The sequence below is a fragment of the Abramis brama genome, assembly GCF_963993115.1.
Source record: "Abramis brama genome assembly, chromosome: 24".
NCBI classification, from domain to species: domain Eukaryota; kingdom Metazoa; phylum Chordata; class Actinopteri; order Cypriniformes; family Leuciscidae; genus Abramis; species Abramis brama.
This window is the reverse complement of record NC_139986.1, coordinates 30,037,931-30,048,755: the sequence shown is the minus strand read 5'-3', so window position 1 is coordinate 30,048,755 and position 10,825 is coordinate 30,037,931. Positions and strand designations below refer to the sequence as shown.

At 37.8% G+C, this 10,825-nt stretch overlaps 1 protein-coding gene across 1 annotated transcript in view; it reads left to right on the top strand.

Annotated features, from left to right (window-relative positions):
- Nucleotides 1-1,448: 1,448 nt before the first annotated feature.
- lama1 (laminin, alpha 1) overlaps nucleotides 1,449-10,825 on the top strand; it is a 53,202-nt gene continuing 43,825 nt past the window's right edge. Inside the window, exons 1-3 of the mRNA XM_084103547.1 lie at nucleotides 1,449-1,604; nucleotides 5,403-5,573; nucleotides 6,359-6,471. Of these exons, the coding sequence (XP_083959673.1) occupies nucleotides 1,532-1,604; nucleotides 5,403-5,573; nucleotides 6,359-6,471 (357 nt within the window). The 5' untranslated portion in view covers nucleotides 1,449-1,531. The remainder of the gene's footprint in view (nucleotides 1,605-5,402; nucleotides 5,574-6,358; nucleotides 6,472-10,825) is intronic.

Genomic DNA, 10,825 nt, shown 5'->3' with positions numbered 1-10,825 from the left:
GATTATAGTGATACTTTAATATTATTGAATTGCAATCACCAATAAAACTCGTTGTATAAAGTAGCCTATCCAATCGTCATACTTGAGAAAACAGTAAAGTTTTGATTATTGAAATTTACTCAAGTAACTTATGAGGAATATATAAGTAAAGGTATTAAAGAAACTGATATTAAACGGGGTGGGCTGATTTGTCACAACCTTTGGCCAGTATGTCACAACCTAGCAACACCCTACCAACAGGATAGCAACGCGCTGACTCACAGAAAACAGCAACTCCCTAGAAACCACCCAGAACACCCTAGCAGCAAAACAGTAAAACTGGCGGGAACACCTTAGCAAATAGCAACTGCATAGCAACCCCTGTCATTTTTTCCGAAAATATAAAAAAATTGTTTCGTTAAGATACTGATAATAATGTTTTAAGTGCATCTGATTATTACTGATTCATACAGGGCACTTTGATTAAATGCCAACCACATATTAGTTGTTACTCATTACAAATACAAACGACTCTGGGAAAGACGGGATGGTTCGCATTTACAAAACTTCGCACACCATTTATAATTCTTAAGCCAAAAGGCATTACATTTTTTAAATCCTTGACTTGTTTAAAATCATTAAACACGGAATGGAACTTACAAGAACAGCTTCTCATTACATCTCGCAGTGGAGATTCATTGCACCTGGTCATAGATTCTGACTCATGATTCGCGAAATGAGGATTCGAATCAGTGATTCAATCGCGAATCGGATCTCTATCACTGACTCGCGGCACTTTCCCTCCGATTTTACTTGTTATATTTTTTGCGGGTTGCAGTCGCAAATGTTACGAAACAGTCTGCAGAAATGAGTCGAAATAAAAGTGTTTATTAAAAAAATCGATATAAACATTTATAGCCTACCTGAGTAAAGCGTAAACATTGCAAAAGGTACAGTAACGATTCGAGGCATTGGGTGTGCAGATGTAAATTTCTGATATTATAACAACTAACAATAATAATACCTAATTTATATAGTAGGCCTATTTAGGCCTATACCGTGGCGTTAATGATTAAAATAAAGTAATAGCTGAAGAAAGCAGTGACCTTTAGTGCGTTGCTATGGAGTTGCTAGCGTGGCCTGTAAATATTTCGTGCCGCAGCTTTTAATGTTGTCTTGACTTGTTTACTATAATATATCTGTGGGATTATTTCACTTTTTTTTCGTCCAGCAGATAAAAAATAGTTAGTCTCATAGCGAAACTTTCCTCAACAAAGTTTGAGGCGAAAATAGGTTAACCAAAATGACCCCTCGCATGAACACGTGGTACATTCCAGCGGGACCCCATCCCCCCTAAACTCATGGTACATTCCAGTGGAATACAATGTAGCGGGACTGAATGAAAGAGAAAAGAGACTAAAGTTTGAATGAGAGAGAGAGAGAGAGAGAGAGAGAGGGGAGCAGAGCCAGCCAATGGACATCTAAACAAAACTCTGATGATTTCAGTTCGATTTAGTAGTTTATGAGTTGAGTTATTTTAGAGAAGAGGAAGATGAAGATGAAGATGCTGTGGCCGATTGCTGTGGTTTTCGCATCACTGATTTGCGTTCAGGCTCAGCAGAGAGGTAAACTCACATAAACACACACACACACACACACACACACATCTGTGCTCATAGATTAATCTACGGTGTTTTTATTGTTTTATTTTTAAAACTGTGTAAATAATAATATTGAAAATATAAGATTTTAGATTTGAGCGTAGAACTCAACTCTTTATTCTGCTCAGTGTGTGCATTTACTCTCTTCCCATGTGTTCAGATTTAGTATTTACTGCAGGATATTCTTTAAAATCTGTTCAGTACTTTGGTGATATCATGGTAAAATTATGATAAAACTGTGGAATTTCCAGAATAGATGTGCAAAACATAGTATTTCCATGGTACATGTCCATAAAATCATGGTAAAACTATAGTATTGTTTGGTTAGTGGTAGTAAAAGTTACAGGGGACGTGACTGTAAGTGTGTTTTACTTCTTTTATAGATAGGGTGATGAATTAAACAATTAAATGTGCTTAAGTGTTAATAGTTACTTAGTAGCAAAAGAGGTAACACTTTATATTACAGTGTCCTTGTTACATGTACTTACCATAGTAATAACAGTAAATTATGCATAATTACATGCAACTAACCCTCAACCAAACCCTAATCCTATCCTAACACTATAGTAAGTACATGTAGTTAATTAATATTACTCAGTACTTAAATATATAATTACACTGTAACAATGTAACCTTCAAATAAAGTGTAACCGCAAAAGCACTGATATTTTGTTACATTAGTAACAGTGCTCAGCTGTTAAATGCTTCAAATGGCCTAATTCAATCAACACACAGCAAGTGATCGTTCCATGAGGACGATGTTAACTTTTGCTTTGGATATTTGCAGTGATAGTTGAGCATTTGCCACATTAACGAGGTTTGTCACCCGCAGGTTTGTTGAACACGTTGAGGTCAGGAAGCCACTAATGTAGTTTATCTGTGAGCCGTAAAGCAGCGAGTGTCCGCTTACACCTCAGTCCTGTGAAACCTTATCGACTGAACTTTCATCTGATCCGTGTGTGTTCTTTGTGCTGAATGTGTGGGTCACGTGAGACTCCTGTCCCGGTCCATTAACGGCTAATCCTGGAGGGTTTAGTTCTGGTGAGCGGCGTTAGTTAACTGGTCATGAAAGCCTCTCAGTGGGACTCATTCTCATAAATAACACGAGGCCATTTGCGTTATTTAAACTTTAATAGACTTCTAGTTCTAGATCCAGAGCAGGCGAAGAAGTGATATATGTCTGTGTAGTTTGTATAAATTTTTATTTCAGTACATCAAGATAAAAACTTAAATTTGCAACTAAAAAAATATATATTTTTTTTACTTAATTGTTTATTTAAGTAGTTTTATAGTTTTTCAGTTAACTATAATAACCTTGGTTTGCAACATCTTAACAAAAGACCATAGAAATGAATGTCTTTTGATGTTGCCTTTATTTATAGTAAGTAAAAATAATTTAATATTAGCTAACAAGATGTTTTTAGTTTTATTCTAAAGTGTTTTTGGTGTTTGTTTATGGTGTAAAAAGCCACACAAAAATATTAATTAAGTGCATGGTTTTGATAATAAATAATCTTTTTACTTTTTATGAATGTTTTTGTCTTTGGGGAAAATATATAAAATCAAAAGTTAAGGTTTGAAGCAAACCAAATTTGAGAAAAACTGATACATTTGTTTGTTTGTTTTTTAAAGTATCACTTGTTTCCAGAATCATTTCAAACTACATGTTCACATTTAGAAATGTATCATGTAACATATATATATAGTGGCTGCATCTGTTTGTCTTTTTCTGCTTCGATCGCTCTGTAAGTGTGAGATTTCTAATCATCTGCATTTCACGCTGGATTGACTGAATCACATTGTGAGGTTCTTATCAGCTCCGCTTGCATCTGATTACAGACTCCGTTCACATGCAAATCCAGCAGATCTCCTGTTCTGTCCCGGAGCCGCTTCATCCAGACGCTTTGATTCGCAGTCTCTGCTGATCTCATCACCAATGCATGCCACTTCAAATGCTTCTTCTAGACACGATTCAGGAGATCAGCTCCTTCTTAAAACATTCCCAGATCTAGGGAGAAATCTGAGCCCGTGTGGAGCGTCACAGCAAGAAATGCTTTTCTTACTCAGTATTTTTGTCTTGTTTCCAGTTCAAATATCTACAAATTCTTACATCGAGATGCATTTACTAGATGAGTAAAATGGTTTAAGATATTATGTGTTGTTTTCTGGGAATGAAGTGAGTTTTTGCTTAAAACAAGCAAAATTATCTGCCAATGTAGAAAGAAAAATAATATTTTTTCTGTTTGAATTGTTTCTTTTTCTTTCCACATTGGCAGATCATTTTGCTTGTTTTAAGCAAAAACTCACTTCATTTTGATTTTCATCCCCAGAAAACAACACATAATATCTTAAACCATTTTACTCATCTAGTAAATTCATCTTGATTTAAGAATTTTTACATATTTGGACTGGAAACAAGACAAAAATACTGAGTAAGAAAAGCATTTTTTGCAGTGTATAATGTGATCTGGGTGAATATATGAGCTGTTTGTCTTGATCTCTTAACCATGAAAGTGCATCTGTCTTATGAACATCTAATTCACTTCTTAGTTTAGTTGTGTAAAGAAGATTGAGGAGTTAGCAGCAGACAGATGTGTGTGTGTTCTCAGCGTGTGTGTCACATGCAAACGCAGGCCAGATGTGCCGTAATGACTTCAGTCTTCAGCGTGTCTTTATCTGCCGAGCGTTTGAAGTGTGTGTGTGTGTGTGTGTGTGTGTTCAGCACCACTGGGGTCCATTCAGAGCCACGACTCCCCCGAGACACACACCGTCTGCCGGTGACACACACTCAACACACACAAGCTGATATTCAGTGTCATTGAGATCGTTTGGTGATGCACAGAAATTAGCAGCACTAAAGGCCCTAAAACCCTTTTACTATGGTAAAATCAGTGTAAAACACAGCCTGGAAGGGCTTGTTGCTTGTATAAACCAGTGATTATACATGATAAAAACAATAATCAGATGCATGTATGATGAAGAGTTTGACCTCTTGATCTTCTTGATCTTCACGGTTCCTCTCTTTGAACTCTTTGCTGTCAGTAATGACCGGTCAGCAGAGGATGATGGTTATCTGCTCATGAGAATTGATGACTGCTTTTGTCTAGTGTCCAAAGCGTAGTTATTTGTGCCATGAATGGCGGCACACAGACACGAGGGCGGATGATGGATCGCTCTTCAAAGAGAGAAAGAGAAGGTTGAGCAGTTCTGAACAATTGCCTCTTAAACGCTGAGTTATTAAACAGCTCTATGATGTCTTTAACTTTCTTCAGTGTGTGATGCTGCTGTTTGATCATGAAGAAGCTCCAGCTCTTCTCTATATCAGTGTCAGTGTTCCTGAACTCATTGTAGTCTTGAGTTTCTCTCGGGAACGAACACATCACAATATTCCTCATTATAATAATTCATGCGCAGAATAAAGGGGCGGGGCCTGGTTGAGTTAGTTAGTGTTTTAAACTGGCGGTTATGGTAAGGGGCGGGACATTTCCCAAACACACTCGAAGCACTCGACCAATCACAACACACTGCTCCAGCCGACCAATCAGAGCACAGTGTGCTTTTCAGGAGGAGGGGCTTCATAGAGACAGGAAGTGAACAGAGCGTTACTGACAGACTGGGAAGAGAGGAGCCGCAACAATGGAGAATATGAGGAGAATAATCAACATTCAAGCAGGAAAACCTGTTCTAGTAGAGCCTGAAACAACATCAAGACTTTGAGTGCATTATAGTTCCTCTTTAAACATTTTCCATCTGTCATTCCAGGTCTGTTTCCCGCTATCCTGAACCTCGCCAGTAATGCCGAAATCTCCACCAACGCGACCTGTGGCGATCCCGCTCCCGAGATGTACTGTAAACTAGTGGAACACGTTCCCGGAAGACGAATCCGTAACCCTCAGTGCCGGCTCTGTGACGCTAGCAGCCAGAATCCCAAAGGTAACAGAATCCCAAAGGCTTAAACTACATTAATCAGCAACACTTTACAATAAAAGTCCCTTTAGTTCATGCATTAACTAACAATACGTAACAATGAGTAATACATTTGTTACAGTGTTTATTAATCTTTGTTAAAGGGATATTCACCCAAAAATGAAAATTAGCCCATGATTTACTCACCGTCAAGAGACATGTATAAGACATTCTTCTTTCAGACGAACACAATCAGAGTTATATTAAAAAATGTCCTGACTCTACCAAGCTTTATAATGGCAGTGAATGGCCGTTTCTGTTCTGAAGTCCATCATAAGTGCATCTATCCATGATAAAAGTGCATCTATCCATGATAAAAGTGCATCTATCCATGATAAAAGTGCATTTATCCATGATAAAAGTGCATCTATCCATGATAAAAGTGCATCTATCCATCATAAAAATGCATTATCCATGATAAAAGTGCATCTATCCATGATAAAAGTGCATCTATCCATCATAAAAATGCATTATCCATGATAAAAGTGCATCTATCCACGATAAAAGTGCATCTGTCCATGATAAAAGTGCATCTATCCATCATAAAAATGCATTATCCATGATAAAAGTGCATCTATCCATGATAAAAGTGCATCTGTCCATCATAAAAGTGCATCTTGGGCTAATTTTCATTTTTGGGTGAACTATAACGTGTCTAGTTAATTCATGGTGCATCAGTGTCTATGTAGTCTTGCACATTCGTGGTGGTTTTTCCCGCTAACCGTAGATCATGTTTCTTTCTGTTCAAACAGAGCAACATCCCATTACTAACGCCATCGACGGCACTAACCAGTGGTGGCAAAGCCCGAGCATCAAGAACGGGCGTCAGTTCCACTGGGTCACGATCACGCTGGACCTTCGACAGGTAGGACTGCGCTAATCTGGTGCTCAGATGCTAACTCTGTGTCCGCGTCTCCTCATCCGCAGAATCACTGTTTCCTGTCAATGCATTCACATAATAACTAGAAGAATAGCAACGTGCAGTTAACTATTTTACACTGTAACACTAGTGTTTATGATTACAATAATTACCTAATATGATAACAAATACCAGTTTGCATTAGTGTTATTTCAAGTATAGTTTTTAGTAATTTTTCATTAATATTTTTAAGTAGTTTTTATTTTTAAATTCTGTTTTCATTTTAATTTGTTATTTTAAGGGTATTTTTGCTTTTTTATTTTTAAATATGTCTGTATAGACTGTATTCATTTTTAGTTTAGTTTTATTTATTTCAGGACATCAAGTTAAACTTGCATTTGCAAGTAGGTGAAATAAAACACGTTTTTGACTTATTAATTAATGTTTATTTAATTCCAAGCAACGAAAATGTTTTTTATGTTATTTAGTTTTAGTTTCAATAACCTTGGTTTGCAATATCTTAACAGAAGATAAAAGAAAAGACAATAGAAAGGAAGGTATTTTGATGTTGCCTTTATTAATAAGCTAATAAGATGTATTTAGTTTTATTCTAAGTTCTACTTTCATATTATATCTAGTTTAGCTTTTGTTTATGGTGTAAAAAGCCAAAAAAATCATTATTTTGACCTACATTAAGTAGCATTTTGTATTATGTCTAAAGAAAATATATTAATTAAAAACATGGTCTTGATAATAAATAATCTATTACTTTGCATGAAAATCTATTAAATCGAAACTTTTTAAGTTTTAAACCAAACCAGAAAAACTGATACATTTGGCTGTTTAAAAAAAAAAAATTGGTTCAAAGTATAATTTATTTTTATATGTTCACAATGAAAAAAAATAAATAAAAAAAATGCAATTCATATTCCATGATGATGCACTTAATTTACTCTTCATGCATTTACCTGTCACAGTTTTACCTGTGTAATGGAGCGATCGACACTAAAGCAAAATAACCTTACAAAAGGCATACACTAGACTGTTGAGTATATAGTGTACTGTGCATCATCTGTGACACAACTCTACATCCGGAGATAATTGTGTTTCAGAAGCATTTGTAGTTTTGCAGTTTTGATTTTGGAGAGATTTGAAGTTAAGGAACACAGTGCCGTTTCCCAGAGAAATGAAGCTGTTTTTACACCCCTCCTCCTCCTCCGTCAGGGCAGATCAGCCATTATGTCCCGTCGTTAACTTGAATGCTGTGCTAATTGTACACTAGCTGCCGGGTTCCTGTGTGAGTGTGTGTGTGTGTGTGTGTGTGTGTGTGTGTGTGTGTGTGTGAATGGAGGAGCAGTTGTGGTGTTGTGAAGCGATTCCAGGCCCTCGGGGGCCGTCGAACACAAGAGTGTTTGTCTAGAGAGGTCAAGAGACACACTAATCCCAAAACTAGAAACAATCCGCAGCATTCCAGCACTGATAATACTCACAACTATTCCACACAACCCAGTCACCGTGATCTGACGGACACATTCCAGCCACAGTACGAGTCCTGAATGTGATGATGAATGTGATGATGGTCGCTCTCGTGTTCATGTGCAAATGACAACTATTAAAATCTGCAGCGAACCCAAAAACTGCTGGATTAACTCAACGTTGTTGTTTTTTTAAAAAAAAGTTTTTTTTTGCAGATGATAAAAATGCATTTAATAATTATTTGTCTTGTTTTATTGTTAACACATTACAATACGGCTACATGAACTAACAATGAAAATACTTAAAGCATTTATTAACCGTTATTGTTCATTTCCGCATTTACTAATACGTTATTATAATCAGCAGTTGTATCTGTTGATATTATTTAATGGATTTGAACTAACATAAACAGTTGTATTTTTATTGACTAAATTTAACAAAGATTAATAAATACTCGTTATTAGTTAAAGTCCCCCTGTAGTCAATAATTGTATCCCTTAAAACTCATCTTTGATCACCAAAATTACATATTTAAATGTTTTTTTTTAAAGTCTTCATGCCTTAAAATATTTTGAATGTAACTCGACACCCTCGCCTCATTTAGTATGCACGGTTGTATGAATATGCAAATGAGCCCCGCCTCCACTCACTCACTCAGCTCAGAGATCCACTGGTTGACGATCACACGTTGATCTGATTGGTTACAAGGTAGTTTGTGACGTCAGAAACACCAGCGATTTCAAAGCGTGTTTTTGAGACTGTCTTTGGTTCACTGCAGTTTTAAGGAGGAAATACTCAGCAATGGAGTCGACTTATGAATTTACACATGGTTTGTCTTAAAGCAGATTAAAAACACCACATACACACATAAACAACATTAAAAGCTGGATTCTCACCACAGGAGGACTTTAAATTATTGAAATATTAACACTCGCTTAGCACTGCAAAAAATGATGCTCTTCCTCAGTGTTTCTGTCTTGTTTTCCAGCATTAAACATTCTTAAATCAAGATTCATTTACTGGAGAAGCAGAATTACTGAAGACACTAAGACTTGATTACTGAAAAAGTATCGAAATGAAGTGAGAAAAATAAACTCGTTTTCCCTTTTATGACCCCATTGGGAGATATTTGCTCTTATTTTAAGCATAAATTCACTTTTTTTCCCCAAGCCATTTTGCTTCTCCAGTAATGTAACTTGGTTTAAGAATGTTTAGGAATTTATTAGGAATTAGGAATTGCTGAAAAAATGCGGTGCCAGAAACTCTGAAACCACAGAAATCTGAATCACCACACGTTTCCCCAGCTGAAAAACACTAAAGAATCCTGCGATGTGGTTTAGTGGAAGCAGACGAGTGTGTGTGTGTGTGTGTGTGTGTGTTCGTCTGCAGTGAGGATGAGTCAGGCCTTTGTCTGTGTTCAGTGAGGCCACGGGGGAGGGGCGTGACACACACACAAACACACACACACACACACACACAGACACACACACATACACACACACACACACAGACAGAGACACAGACACACACACACACACCTGAGGGGACGGGTGGGCCCAGGTGAGCTTTCAAGCTTTACAGCCACAGTTTGCTGGTCATTCATCAGATGAAAAGGAAGAATTTTGACAAAAAATACGTTTAAAGGAGTCGTTCACTTCAGAATTAAAATTTCCTGATAATTTACTCTCCCGAACGTCATCCAAGATGTTCATGTCTTTCTTTCTTCAGTGGAAAAGAAATGAAGGTTTTTGAGGAACACACTCCAGGATGTTTCTCCATATAGTGTCTTCAATGGGGTCCAACGGGTCGAAGGTCCAAATTGATTTGTCTAGATGAGACTCTTATTCCTCGGCTGGATCGTGTCGAGACTTTGAAGCTGCACTGAAACTCACATCTGGACCTTCGACCCGTTGGACCCCATTGAAGACACTATATGGAGAACAATCCTGGAATGTTTTCTTCAAAAACCTTCATTTCTTTTTAAACCTTCACCTATTTCTGGCCTCTATGGAAATGCAGAAATGACTGTTTTCAAACAGGTTTCCTGATCATTCTTTGTCGCCTGTTATTGGTCAGTTAAACAGATAGCCCCGCCCTAAACTCACGTCATTGGTCAGTTAAACAGATAGCCCCGCCCTAAACTCACGTCATTGGTCAGTTAAACAGATAGCCCCGCCCTAAACTCACGTCATTGGTCAGTTAAACAGATAGCCCCGCCCTAAACTCACGTCATTGGCCAGTTAAACAGATAGCCCCGCCCTAAACTTACGTCATTGGTCAGTTAAACAGATAGCCCCGCCCTAAACTCACGTCATTGGTCAGTTAAACAGATAGCCCCGCCCTAAACTCACGTCATTGGTCAGTTAAACAGATAGCCCCGCCCTAAACTCACGTCATTGGTCAGTTAAACAGATAGCCCCGCCCTAAACTCACGTCATTGGTCAGTTAAACAGATAGCCCCGCCCTAAACTCACGTCATTGGTCAGTTAAACAGATAGCCCCACCCTAAACTCACGTCATTGGTCAGTTAAACAGATAGCCCCGCCCTAAACTCACGTCATTGGTCAGTTAAACAGATAGCCCCACCCTAAACTCACGTCATTGGCCAGTTAAACAGATAGCCCCGCCCTAAACTTACGTCATTGGTCAGTTAAACAGATAGCCCCGCCCTAAACTCACGTCATTGGTCAGTTAAACAGATAGCCCCGCCCTAAACTCACGTCATTGGTTGAGACAGACGTTGACGTCGCGCTGCTCAAACTGGGCGAGTTTATATTTGTAATGAATGATTTTGCAAAGGTCAGAGTTCAGAGATGTTTACGTTTCTTTGACTCGCAACACAAAGCAAACGCCAGCACCTGTTTGATCGAGTGTCGTCGCAGAG